The sequence below is a fragment of the Ruditapes philippinarum genome, unplaced genomic scaffold (assembly GCF_026571515.1).
Source record: "Ruditapes philippinarum isolate M1 unplaced genomic scaffold, ASM2657151v2 ctg11141_1_1_1_1, whole genome shotgun sequence".
NCBI lineage: Eukaryota > Metazoa > Mollusca > Bivalvia > Venerida > Veneridae > Ruditapes > Ruditapes philippinarum.
This window is the reverse complement of record NW_026862023.1, coordinates 10,861-25,769: the sequence shown is the minus strand read 5'-3', so window position 1 is coordinate 25,769 and position 14,909 is coordinate 10,861. Positions and strand designations below refer to the sequence as shown.

The following is a 14,909-nucleotide window of genomic DNA, read 5'->3' as shown; positions in this document are numbered from 1 at the left end:
TTTAGATGTTTTTGATTTGCGTTTCTTGAGAGCCTGATTCTCAGCTTTGCTGAGTTTAGTTTCATCCTAGGAATCGCTTGCCAGTGGATTAGCGGTATAGCAATTAACCGTTTCCCAGCCTGCTTCGGACGTATCTGCAATACGTATAAGCTTTTGCCGATGCTTCTCTTTGTCCAAAGTCTCGGAAATGATATCTCGGCAGTAGGCGTATTTGTTATTGTCAATTTCCCAAATGGCTTGATTCAGTAAGTCAATAATATCACTGTTAATGGTATACTGAAATTTGTTACCTTGTCGTTTCCAGGTAATATCAATGTCCGATTTGATTTTCTTCACCTCTTTGCCGACGGAAATATTCTTGCCACGTACCTCTTCTCTCAATTCTGTTACGTCTTGCCTTTGTAAAGAAAGCTGCCTTGATATCTCAGCTAATTGAGTCTGTAAAGTTGAAACGTTATCGGTAGGTTGAAAAGGAATTGAATTTTCTTCTTCGGAAATGTTGACAGTCGATTAACCAAGCGCTGAATGAATTTGCAACGCTATTCCGAAAATCACGTGCTGATTTTGGCGCGAATAGCGCCCTCGTGTGATCCGACGGGAACAAAACCAGGGGAAATAATTTTCTTCTAATGTACTTTGTTTAAACGAAGAAAAGTTTATATTTGGCTTCACACACATGTTTTGCTTTAAATCCTATGCAATAAAAGTGGACATTATGAATATATAGTGTTATTAAAATAACTGAAGTTTTTTTTAAAGGCATAACTTACTTTTTTGACCTGTTATAAAGAACACAGTATCACATACATCGTGTATATGTGTTTTTATTTAAATTTTGTTTGTTTGTTTGTTTGCTTCAGTTTACGCCTTTTCTCAACAGTATTTCAGTCATATAGGCGAGTAGTTTCCTAACAATCGTTCCTGGAGAGTTACACCAGTACAAGACTACCTTCATTTGAATAAGCCATATATAGTAAGAAATTTATTGATTTCAATAATTTTCTATAATTAAAATATATTATGTCAGTGACACAGTAAATTGGTGACTTAAAGGCCCATTGGGCCGTATACTATATTCCTACACATACATTATAATTATTTGTAATTGGCTATGCACATGTCACAGTAATTAACAACTTCCTTCCTTCTTTTCTTCCTTCCTTCCTTCCTTCTTCCTGCCTTCCTTCCTTCCTTCCTTATAGTACATGTATATTGTACTGCGTTACACACCTATTTGACACCAATAGTGACGCTGAGACACTTGGAATATTAGTAGACCATAAACGTTGCCTTTTAAATGTTTAAGTCATTAGATAAAGACTTTTGCGGCACCTTGACAGGTTCTTAACAACTTAAATGTTTTGAAAACGGAGTACACTATGACCACTCTTACATGAAACTGACACGTATATTTTCAATCAAAGCTCATGAATGTATCTTTGAGCTGAGCTGCGGTTGGTGCAGTCTTTTAGCCAAGGCCCGAGTCCGTCACTGTATAACTGCCCCATTTAATAACTGTTCACGATTATTTTTTTTCTATAAAACTGTATACATATATAATATGATATTGAATAATATTTTTCTACTAATATTTTTATTCTTTCCTAGGCAATTTATATATTTATTGCTTGATACGTATTTATATACAAAAAAAGGTATACGCGAACGAATACCGTTGTATGGTCAAGCACTTTATGTACAGAAAATGCCGTTGCGAAATGTGAAAAAAATCCGTTAATCTCAATGACAGAGTTCAAGCCAATCAACAGTGCACAATCGCCAATTTTTAATTGTTATATACAATGTCAGATGTTCAAACATGTTCAACAAAGCAACAGACACAGAGCTTTAACTAGCATAAACACTGAATAATTGAAATAAGCGAAAGCTAACAGTAATCAATCCATGCGAGCAATAAATTATATAATGCACACTTTAACAAAATCCATTTGTAATTTTAGGTGTACAAAAGGAAGTAGGGAATAAAAATGTATACAATTTTGGATGACTTCTACATAAAAGATATACGAATAATAACTAAACCGTAAATATTTTGTATAGCGCACGAAGAACGGTAGCTTATACATAAAGGCATTTGACGTTAATATGTTAATATTCAAAATCAGTAAGATAAATATGTTTGTGCAAGTTCAATAGTTATCAGTCAATGAAAGAATTAGTCGCTACTCAAGTTTGAATGAAATAATGGAAGATAGTATCCAGCACAATGCAAAGTTTAAATATCATAAAGCAAGATGGAATCAAGCAAAATTCAAGTTCCAATGTCAACAAGCAAGATAGAATAAATGCATTGATTCTGTTCCATAAATTTGATTTATTGCAGTTAATTGTCTTCGCGTAATGTTTATTGAATATTAGTCTGACTCTATTTTAAGAGAAAATCAATTTCAGCCAGTGAATTATTATGATACCACATTCAGTGAATATGACTTGAACCAACGAGATTACAGCTAATGAGATTGCATCAAATTATTAAACAATATAATAATACCATGTATAATGTTTATATATTTAAAGCAACTGGTTGAAAATATATGCAATTCTACAAGAAGATCACAATCTTGGTTTCAAGAAAACTGTTGATATTTATGTCTCACAATAACATATATCGTCTCAATTTGAAAAGCGTTTGTTGATCCCTGATGAAGACTATTTTCTTATAAATCGAATTACTATATGTATTCCGTAATGTGCGATATGCATCTTCTTTACTAAATGTTTTGATTTTAACTTCATCATAAAACGATGTTTAATATACTAGTCTATTCTAGAAAATTAGATTATTTAACCGAACAAAGTATATAAATCTTAATTTTCATCATCCTACATTGACTTAAAGGTATTGTTCATAGCTAGACAAAACAGTAATGCATTTTACTATGTCTAGATACAAACTATAGCGTACAGTTTACCTTTTTTAACACACTTTGGTAATTTTTGCCATATTCCGTCCTCTTTACAAGTTACTACGGTTAATGAAATGCCTTCTGTCTGATTCTGATTTTCATCAGTATAACCTTTATTACAAGATATGTTTGCTGTTGCAGTGTACTTTGTATCATGTATTTGTTTTGACTGATTTGCATTTGAAATGTTCGACAAGGCTTCGGACCCACAATCTAGATAAAACAAAATCAGAACGACATCATTTTATAACAAAAACATAGATATGTTTGCTGAAAAGGGGGAGGTTTATCGTATATTGTGAATGCAATTTTTACTTTCTTTATTATTAAATATTTAAACGAAACATTGCCTCACGCGTTAAAAATTTGAGTATATGAGGTTTTGACGTGGATAACAGATAAGGTTAAAACTTGACAAGGTTATATGATAAACATAAATATTAATAAAACACATTTGATTTGAATAGTACAATGGATCATGATATCTTGTGGAAAGTTCATAAAATTAATTACAGTCGAGATGATAAAGATTGTATAAGACGATATCTTATCATTCCCTTTTTCATACTAAATATCAAATTATTATACTCACCTATTCGTACACATTTTGTTATGTTTTTCCATAACCCATCAGATGCACAGGACATAGTATATTCTTTCTGATTGTAACTTCTTCCAGGCACGACGTGCCCAACTTCACAGGTGGCATTGGCGATAGACATATATGTTGTACTTGCAGAATATGTTACAAATTTAATGTTATTTTCTTTTTGAAGTGTGACGTTACTACAATCTGAAGAAATATTTGTAAACAATGATCCGAGAATTACACGCAATTCTTATTGGTCAACATTTTTTTTTTGTTTGTTAGGAATATTAGAGCAATGGTTTTATACATGATTTTATTAGGAAGTTGCAGGTTTGGAGCACACACTATTACATAAAATCACTGGCCGCAAAGAAATGTCGCGTTAAATTTTCATGTATTTCCATTACGATAAAAGTCTAAAGGTCTCGCGAGACATCAATTTTCCAGAAATGCTAAAATACCAACAATAGAAAGCCGTTGCATCGAGATAGAATAAAAAGCTGATTGGCCGATTAACTCGTGTGAAAAATATAGGAGGGGGGATTCTGAGTAATAACTCGTGGGTACGAGATAGCAAATTTTGTTTTTCCCTGAGTTATATCTCGTTTTGAACGATTTTGTTTCTTTTCTGAGTTATAACTCGTGGAACGAGATAGCAAATTTTGGTATTGTTCGTTTCTTTTCTGAGTTATGTTACGTGGGAACGCGATAGCGATTATTTTCTAATTTATAACTTGTGGCCACGAGAAATCGATTTTTTTGTTTTGTTTTTTTCTGAGTTATAACCTGTGGCCACGCGATAGCAATTTTTTCTGAGTTATATTAAGTGGGAACGAGATAGAGAAATTTCGCTTTTGTTTTTTTCTGAGTTTATATTTCTTGGCCACGGGATTGGGCTGTTTCGGTTTTTGTTTCTTAGTCGTATCTCTCGGGAACGAGGTACCATTTTGTTGTTTTGTTTTTTTTTTGTTTTGTTTTTTTGTTTCCTGTTCTGAGTTACATTTTGTGGCCACGAGATGGCATTTTTTCCTGAGAGATATCTCTTGGCCACGAGGTAGGAAAATAAGGTACAATTGGAATGTCCCCTCTGTGCTTCCGTGCATCAACGACAACATACTTTGTCGGACTGTACTCGGCAAAACAGACGTTAATTAAAAAAAACTAGCGTGGTAAAACTACGAAAGCCCGGTGGGGACATTTTAACTTCATAGATTTTCGATTTCATCTTAATTCATGAATTCCCGATTTTAACTCGACAAACTCACCATTTCAACTTCATGTATTCACGAATTGACTTTATGTATTCACGTTTTCAACATCACGAATGCAACTTTTTTTGAATTTCAACTTCACGAATTCACGATTTCAACTTCATGAATTCACGATTTCAACTTCCTGAATTCACGATTTCAGTTTCATGAATTAATGATTTCAACTTCACGATTTCAACTTCATAGTTGAAATCGTGAATTCGTGAAATTGAAATCGAAAATTTGTGAAGTTGAAATCGTGAATTCAAAAAAGTTGAATTCGTGAAGTTGAAACCGTGAATTCATTAAGTAGAAATCGTGAAAAATTGAAATGAATTCATGATTTTATGAAGCTGAAATTGTGAATTCCTGAAGTTGAAATCGTGAATTTGAAATCATGAATTCATAAAGTTGAAATCGTGAATTCGTGAAGTTGAAGTCATGAATTCGTGAAGTTGAAATAGGTAATTCATGAAGCTTAAATCGAAAATTCGGTATGTTGAAAACGGGATTTCAGGAATTAAAAATTGTGAATTCATGAAAATGAAATCGAGAATTCATGAAGATGAAATGGGCATACCGGTCTTTCGTAATACTGTACTAATGGTAGTAAACATGATAACTTCCGTTGTTACAAACTGTTATACCTTAAAATTAGAGAGCCAAAATAACTGTCGTAGGATAAATATAAAATAAATCTAACCAATTGGAACGCATTTCTGTTTATTACTCCACAGTCCGTTATGAGAACAGGTCATGTTGAAATATGTCTTATTGTAGCTCCCAAATATCACATATCCGTGTTCACATGTTATTGTTGCTGTTGACCCAAACGCAGTATTAATATCTTTATTTAATGCTGTTTTATTCATATTTTCTAACACAGTTGCGTCACAATCTAAAACAAGAAAAGAAGTATATACATCAATTTAAAATGCAAAGGTAAATGGGGTTTGTATCAACTCTTTTAATCTGAATGATTAAATTATATGACAGGGAAGGATTTTTTTCATTTCTTATTTTTTTCATTTTTTTTTAAAGTTTTATATAACATTTTTGCTTGAAAGCACTGTTCAACGTTTTATTTTCATAATATCTGATCCATTGATTTACATCGATATGGCTATTAACATATAAGTTACATAAATATCGTCTTAGTGATATAATAATTGGAATAAACGACCACATTTATTCAATCTATGCCAGTGAAAAAAGGTATTTATCTAACTCTTTTCTGTATACCGGCCAAGCTTAATCATTATATGACATACATTAATACAATTTGTATGCAATTTCACGGCTCAAACATCTTGAAAAAGAAGTTAATCTTTCTTATTTTCATTAAAAACGTCAGTGAAAGTATAAAGTAGCAAAAACAACCTCGTTACTCACCTTATTATTTAAATCACCTAAACCACACTTGTTACATAACATAGTCAATTGCTTTACCTTTTAGACATTTGTTTCCAATTGGTGAAAAGTTTGTTGAACATGAACATATCTTGCTCGTACAAGTGGAATTTGGTAACAAATCTGTACAGTCTTTATTGTTCATGCAGGCACGTCCTAAAACTGTAAATTTAACAATCAAATTGATGCATAGTCTAAAATGTTTACAATCAAATGTATCAATATATCATTTTCAGCTAGATATTGGCCTAAATATGATAAACAATTCGACACAGACGTATATTGCCATCTGACGACAAAATACATTCTTGCAACTGAATTAGCTTAAATAAGTACGCCATTGCAAACAGTTTATTTTGTCTGGGTGATATAGATAGTGTCCCTTTCAAACGGCCATAAACAAAATGAGTCCAATGGCTACTTATGTTTAAAGATTAAGATAAAACAAAAAAGCCATGATTGTCCCAATATCACTTCTCTGACTACAAATGCTGCAAATGAAAATGGACAAGTACTATTGTAAAGTATAAATGAAAAGCAAATATAAAATATTAATCTTAGCCTGTTATCAAAAAAGTTCATATTTTGTCTGAAATACTGCTAAAATAAAACAAAAACATAACTGGTTGCTATTGCGACGGGAAAACAATTGTTCCTTTAAAAAGTTAAAATAAATCACAATCTCTAAAGAAACACGTTTAAAAAGGAAATGTGACAGGCGCGATATGATTGAGCCTTTTTATAGTCGGTATTTCAAAGTGCAAATTACCGTCAAAGCCATAGGCTTAAGCGGGTATAAACACTTAACATGAACCTTTGAATTTTGAAACATCCGCAGATATGTTCATATTGCGTTATCATATAACCTTCAATATGACACGTTAATGCGATTTCATGAAAAGCAGCATATGGTCCTCAAGTAAAAAAAAGACAATAATGTCGTGTTGCACGATATTCAATTATCGAAATAATTACGTCTTTGATTAAAAGTAATGAACATATTTCCCAGCCGCAACATGGCACAAATAACAATGATCTGAAAATGGAATAGAGAAAAACAGAAACCCTAAAGAACGCCCGACACATCAAAACTGAAAATAATGCAGACTTTGTTTGATCTAAGAAATCACTGTTTGCTATGGAAGGCAATGGTTGCTATAAAAAAATCACTGGTTACAATGTGAACAAGAAAATGACAAATAAGATCAACAAGGCAAGACCGCAGCCGCCGACACAATCCTGCCATACCAACACGACACTCAGATGCACTGGACTGAGGTCTACTTGATAATGTATCAAGTCAAGGCTTTAGCCTTCATGGTTTTGGAGAATGAATTTGAAGTGATGCACGAGCTAATATTTCATGCTAAATGTCTAAAATAAAGCCTTTGCAGTTTTCAATGCGAAATTGTTTTGAAATATTTACTTTAAAAATAAAAACCATGGACCTCTGGATCGTGGCTAATTTTGTGCGTGTTATTTTGTTTACCCTAGAATTGACCAAATGGGCGAGCATATACTTCATATATAAACTGAAAGTAGGAGATTTATTGTTGTTAATCTTGTAGTTATATTGGTACATGTGATGTCTCTCATACCCAGGCCGTCGCTATGTAAGGTCAATGTTATATGTTTGTTTGTTTTTAATTGATTTTTACATCACACCGACACAGTATAGGTCATATTGCAAAGTTCCAGCCATACTGGTGGAAGAAGTCGTCATGTGCCCTTCCGTGCATTATTTCATGCACAAACGGGAACCTGAGTAGAACCACCGACGTTCCGTAGGCCAGCTGGATAACTTCGTCAAATGAAAGAGTCGAAAGTCCCTGTTGGGATTCGGACCAACAGCGGTAAGGGGCAAGTGATTTGAAGTCAACGACCTTAACCACTCGGCCCGGACGCCCCGTCGATGTTATAGGAGAAAGATTGGATGATCTTAAACTAAGATGTTATGTTCTAAAATTTACTGATAAAAAGTTTTTATTAAAAAGGCCAAGTCGTTTATAAAAAGTACCGTCTTTTATATCAGTTCATTAAAATTTAAGATAGTTTCGATATTTACATTTAAAAATACAAAATTCGCATACTCGCAATCAAGGCATGTCAGGAACGTATTTTTCTGTTCAATATGAACTAAATTATATTAAACATCTGCAAACAAAGTGATCCCTCTGAAGCATTAATCACAACAAAATTACAAGAGAATTGCAGACTCTGTTCGATTGAGTCTGTACATGAGGGATATTATTTAATATTATATTCCATTTACTATTTGATTTTGACCCCAGGACTTTGTTTTGAACAAAACGTGGAAGAGGTCGACATTGGACATGTTTTATGGCAAAGATAAAAAAAGCTTTTGCTATTGTAGTTTTAGAAATGATTTTTTGTTATAAATATAAGGGCAATACATTACTCTAGGGCTATAATGTCAACAAAAGTTTTAAGATTTTTATCTTAAGAAAGTATCTTTGACCCCTGGAGCGAGGGCAATTCTTACCCGAGGAATATAACTTGAATAATTAGTGTAGATATAGCCCTTGTCCTTTTTAAGTAGAAGATTTCCTATAAAAAACACTACCCCCTTGGGCGGGGCCAATTTTGACCCCAAGGCTAAAATTCGAACAATGTATAGTTTCATTAGGTAATGCAAGACTAACACGTTCATAGACGAATAATTTAATGTAAAATAACATGTGTATTAAAACCCTTCTAACCAAGATGTTAAATTGAACTCTAGAGCTTCATGCCAGAAACATCACACACAAATGTTTGCAACATTGGCCCAGTGTTCTCAGGAGAAATCGTTTTTCACGAAATTTAACGGAAACTGGTAGTCTAAGATTATGCGGCCAAAACTATCCACACAAAGACGAATGACATCGCTTCGCAATACCAAGAATTAAATCGTGTATAGTAAACGATAAAGGGAAGATTCTTAAATAAGGATACCATTGAAAGTATTTAAATTGTAAGATATAGCAAACAACTTTGCATATTGTTTTGGAATAAAATTTTTATCAGCCTCAACACGTGGAAACCTGCCACATCATCATATTTCCTTAGGATGCGTTCATTAAATGTCGCCTATCCTTAATCACATATTGTCGGATACTGCTATTTAGCCGATGGATTTGACGTTGTAGCTTGTATTTATAACTACTGTCCGTGGGCAGGCTATATCAAACCGAGTCTGCAACATCCTTAACTTGTACCTTTGGCATTTTTTAAGGAATAGCGTTTATTTCTTTATTTTATAAAGCAGCTGACTCATAGAAAATACAACGTTAAGGCTTGTACTATGATTGATATGACTTCTTTAGAGTACCACATGGTAAATTTACATGAATTTAATATCTATGGTCTTGTTTTATTTAAGCCTTTGTCACATACCTATACTAAGACTGGAACAATATCTACCATTTGTATAAGGTCATCAAGAATCATTCATGTAAGGATTGGTCACAATCTACCTTATGTTTAAGTATAAGAATTCCAGATAACAACGAATGGCAGATACTATGCTTTCAAAACAAAAGCAAAAATAAATAAAATAACAGCGTTTTGCTATTATCCGCGAATATCCTCGTGATTCTTTCCGACAACGTAGTTTTCAAATTACACAACTTATGCATAGCGCTCCTTTGCTTGTAATTTTGAACTGACATGCTTCCTTCTATTTTACCAAGTGCCTGACAAGATATTTCGTGTCGATTGGTCACTTAAAGTCTTTTGCTCTTGGGTAATTATTATATATCAATTACGATTGCCAATACATAAGAGTGCATAAAATCACGCATCATTGACTTGCTGGCAAATGAACATATATGCATCATGGAATTAACTGCAGTCATATTGAGCTTGGCTATATTGTCAACAAGAGTAAACTGTACGCGTTATCACGTTTGTAACATTGATCAGGCGTTGTTCTATTTATACCGGTGTTTTTATACATGTTAGCACCAATATCAGATACTGACAAGTGTTCATAAAAAATTAGGAGAAATGAAATGAAAAATAAATTAAAAAAAAAAACAAAAAAAAAACAAAAAACAAAAAACCACCACCTCATCAAAAATATGAAAGCATTTAGGACAAGTTGCGACAGCAAACCATTTTAGTTCTTGAAAAAGAACTATGATATTGCACAAATATTAATGTTTCATTTTGTCAAATCCCTTTGTAGAACATTCCAGTAAGAATATTGTCGTCTGCACATAAAATGGGTGGATACAAAATATATTAGATGGCAGCTGTCCTATGTGTACAATTTGTGAAATATTATATTTGTAAATGTGAATACAATTCCGGCATCTATAAAGTCTAGTTAAACTAAAAACTTTCTTCGAAATGTAAAATAGCTTTGTTTATTCACAATTAATCAATTAAAAAGATATGTTAAGGTATTTATGGATGGCACATGTGTATTATACAAAGTATCTTAATTTAAATCTACAATTAAAAGCCATTTCCTTCGCTATTATGTTTAGCTATAAGATCATTTCGAGGCTAAAATCATTAATGTAAACAAATAGGGTAAATTTTCTGCCTTTTCTAATACTGTGAGAATCACACGAAATTTATCTTTCTAAATGAAACGATTTCTACTTTTTACCCTCAAAGGGTACAATTCAAGGTTTATTCCACGTGTAAGTTTCAATTGCAAGACTATATGAGAAAACTCTAAGCCGGGACATTGCAGTTATGAAGTATACAGTACATGTTTATTTACAGTTTTGAACAAAAATTGAACCATTTTTCTTGCTTTGATCGTTACGATTACTCGGAATGTTGATAAAAAGTCGGGATATAACTAATATTATATTCATATGATACCTTTTGAACATACTGGCATTGAGCCTGTCCACGTTTCTTTGTCACATGTCCTCGTGAGGCTTCCTTTGTCGTGATAATATCCTTCATTACATTTGTAATTCAATTGAAAATTATTTGTATTATTGTCCCAGGTCAATGTTAAGCTACTGTTTCCTTTATCTTCAGTTGGTATATTGCATACTGAAATCAACCGAGCAACCATTTTAGTAGAAATGTTCAGTAGGCATGAAAAGTAAGTGTAAATACGCTAAAGATTTTCATTTTAATTTTATAATTACCTTGTAACTTATTATAAAGTATTAAATATTACTTAATCAAGTAATTAGATAAAAAATATGATAGTTTATATGCAACGTACGTAAGATATTACGTTTGTGATAATGTTATGCTACATACACAAAGCCTCTTGATTAAGGAACAATATACATCATAATCACAACCATTATAACCTGTTTAACCACCATCGGCTGCTAAAAATCAACTGCATTTTACTGTATATAATGAAAATCAAAGCTATAAAAAGGGGATCGAAGATGTTTTTATATAAGATAGGAACATTCGATAATTACCAACCTTTACATAAATCACAATGTTTACGACAGTAAAGGAGAGCAAAGTGTCTGTTATCGCATGATTTGTTTTCATTATAATATCCACAATCCGGTGTCTCATCTTTACAGACGGAATCACCTGGAAAGAACGAAATCACAAATCTCTAAATTATAAATCGTGTTTTTAGGATAGGATATATTGAATGCATTTTTGAATGTATTTGATTGAGATGTACATTAAATGTGAGAGTAAACGAAATATGAACGAAGTTCTTTAGGGTATAAAAGACAATGTCACACTTTGCTCCTAACATACATGTATTTACAGAAGAAGATCTTCCTTTCGCAGACTAAATACTTTTCATCAAATTTAGAGTTACAATTTAATATGAGCTTTTTAAATGACGAGACAATCTTCTGGCATACTAGTGTTTCTTCTCTCTCATTAGATAAACAAAACATTAATCAAACTGCAGTGCTGTTAACTTAAAACAAGATATGTTTAAAACTTACAAACCTTTGAATAAAATGTTGAATATTTTACTATATTTATCTTCTTCTTGAACATTTAAAGAAATACTTTTAAGCAAAAAATAAATAATATGTTTAAAGACAAAATTTAACAAAGCGTACCTTTCACAGTGGTGTTGTTACCTTTTGCAATCCACGCAATAAACAGCAAGCATGAAACCACTTTAAGTACGTTTCTCAATTCCATAATCAGTTGGTTCCCTTGTCTTACATACCTGAATCTTTGAAGGCGTAATTTGAAATATAACTTCAATATGAAGCGTACAAATTATACGGGTTAGTGAAACCCTGTCTCTGGTTTAAAATATTACAACTTTTTTATTTAAAGTAATTACAGCGGCAAACACTGGATATGTTTATCAGCTTATCTCAAGGTTTGAAGAACATGAATAAGCGTAGATATGATGTTTAAATAATTCCAGAGATAAAGTCGGTGAAGTGATTGAATTTGTGGTAAAGCAAACACTCTTTCCTGTTTGTATTAAGATTTCATTTATCAAAATACTCGTGAGTATTAATTTTGTTTGTGTCAAGGAGAACTTTAACATGTCATGATTGTAGAACGTACGGCTGATTTCAGTGCGTAGATTGTTTTAATATTACAAATGTATTACACTGCCGAACAAACGCCTCGGATAACAGAAGTTAAACAGTAAACATGATTTGGAATACTTATGTATAATTGTCAAATAATGTCCCAGTCTGTTTTGTTTTAAGGTAGTACACCCCTAATGAACACTATAAGGAACTGTTAAATTGTATGCAAAATTTAAACAAAAATAACCGTGTGGTTTATGAGTTATGGACATTTTTCTGAACAAAAACTATGCCATTAGAAAGGTTTTTTTTCAGAAATGAGGAAACTCTCAATTATCCATAATCTCATCATTGTGAAAAAAATTTGTTTTCCTATAACTCTTTGTTAAGAAACAAATGATGACATTCATGTAATTAATTAAATCAGCAAAACGATTGTTTCTAAACGAAATGTTTTTAATATGTTCAAACATGTAACCCTACCCCATTGACTTTGAACACTTATTTGACCATTTCCCTATGTAAAAAGCCTTATTTAAAATATCCTTATAATTTTCTATAATGAGGGGCTGTTTTCAAAGTTTGCCTAACTATTATTAAATGCAAATTAGTTGGTCTCGCAAAATATAAAATACCTTTACCGTGTAGTTTTATTAAATTTTGAAAATATCTAGTATCATATTTGCTATTAGATTTTGCATTATTTAGCAAATACATACCTACAATACTTATATAATTAAAATTAACATTTTTCCTTCCAGTAGGGATCTGAGTGATTCATAAAAATGTTTAAAAAAAAGAAAGAAAAAAATGTTGCCCCTTCTGGAGTTTGAACGCACGCCCCTCAGTTTCAATACACTTTACAGTGATTCTAGCCTATTTGATTACTCTCCATAGTAGAGATAATGCATAAGAGGTGTACTACATTAAAAGTCAGATAAATAGGTTCATCAAAACCAAAACATAAGGCATAATATAACAAACTCCCTATTTCGAAGAAGACTTCGTTTGCTGCGGTTGAAAACATGACATTGACATCGATAAGCACTACTAGTAAAGATATAGTTATTTAACATTATTATTCTATCTATAAGAATCTTACGCCGGTTGCCGGTACAGACCGAAATATCTTACTTTACTGCGCAAACGAGGCTCCGAAGATTTTCTGCTAAACAGTTACCCAAGAGCTAGTTATTCCCATCTGTGATCCTGTACATTACAGTCATGTTAATCACATTTCGAAAATAAATTACGAATGAAAGTGAAACATGAACCTTGCATCAAATGACGACGATAAGATATTAATTAAGTCATCGGTTATTTTTCGCACATGTGTTACTTTGTTCCTGTTTGGTGCCCTATTTCGTGTCACTTCTATATATTTCATCCTTTTCATGTGCATCCATGTATCGCAGGATAGTAGACCAATGTGTAGAGATTATGGGAGATAAGTGTAATGCTTTCAGTTAATTTTACTTTCTATGGTCATCTTTATTTTCCAATATTTAGATGTACACTTTCTGTCTACCTTTTGTTCTGAATTAATGCTCTCTTTAAAGCGTACACCGCTTTTCACAGAATGACAGGAAAGTGTCATATTGAACATTCCTTGATCACAGTAGTATTTACATTGTAGATGCTTTTAACTTTCATCGTTCCTGTATCATTAAGCTAAACTCTCTCTTTCAGTTGGTGCAAGGGATATGCATTATAGGTGCCATTTACCAAAGTATGTTTACCATGACCAATCCAACAATTTTTTCATATTAGCCGTCTTGGGCGAAAACTAAGTTTAAGTTTTGACTCTTTTGTAAGGTAATCTAAAGAAAATTAAACCTAAATAACTAAAACAGACTATCTAAGTTTGAATTTCGAAAACCAATATTTTTATTTGGAACCTTTGTCTTGTAGAAGCTAATGTATTTAAATCCTAAGAACGAAAATTATTCATAAAAGGCAAAGGCCCGCAAAATAACGTCATTTAAAGCACGCGAATTGTCTTGCACTCCCAGGCTATTTTAAATAAGTAACAAATATGAATGGAGAAAAAGAATATAATGTTGCTTATTCGCAATCATATTGACTTTAAAAATCACTTAAATTAGCTGTCATTGACAGTAATTAAACAAATAGCTGCATCTATAAATGAAAATATCTATCTTATAAGAGAACATAGGTACAATTCACGATGATTTTAACATATTATGTTCTTACATTTGATCAATCTGTAAACGTTAACCAGTACACGATCAAATGAAAAGTAATATTAAGTCTT

The 14,909-nt window shown here is 32.3% G+C and overlaps 1 protein-coding gene across 1 annotated transcript; it reads right to left on the bottom strand.

Moving 5' to 3' along the window:
• Nucleotides 1–5,464: 5,464 nt before the first annotated feature.
• Nucleotides 5,465–12,411, bottom strand: LOC132717708 (sushi, von Willebrand factor type A, EGF and pentraxin domain-containing protein 1-like). Its single transcript, XM_060701258.1, has 5 exons — nucleotides 12,200–12,411; nucleotides 11,589–11,705; nucleotides 11,016–11,195; nucleotides 6,216–6,338; nucleotides 5,465–5,664 (listed from the first exon to the last, which is right to left on the bottom strand). The coding sequence occupies exons 1-5, from the start codon at nucleotides 12,282–12,284 to the stop codon at nucleotides 5,465–5,467; spliced, it is 705 nt and encodes a 234-aa protein (XP_060557241.1). The 5' UTR covers nucleotides 12,285–12,411.
• Between the last annotated feature and the right edge of the window lie 2,498 nt (nucleotides 12,412–14,909).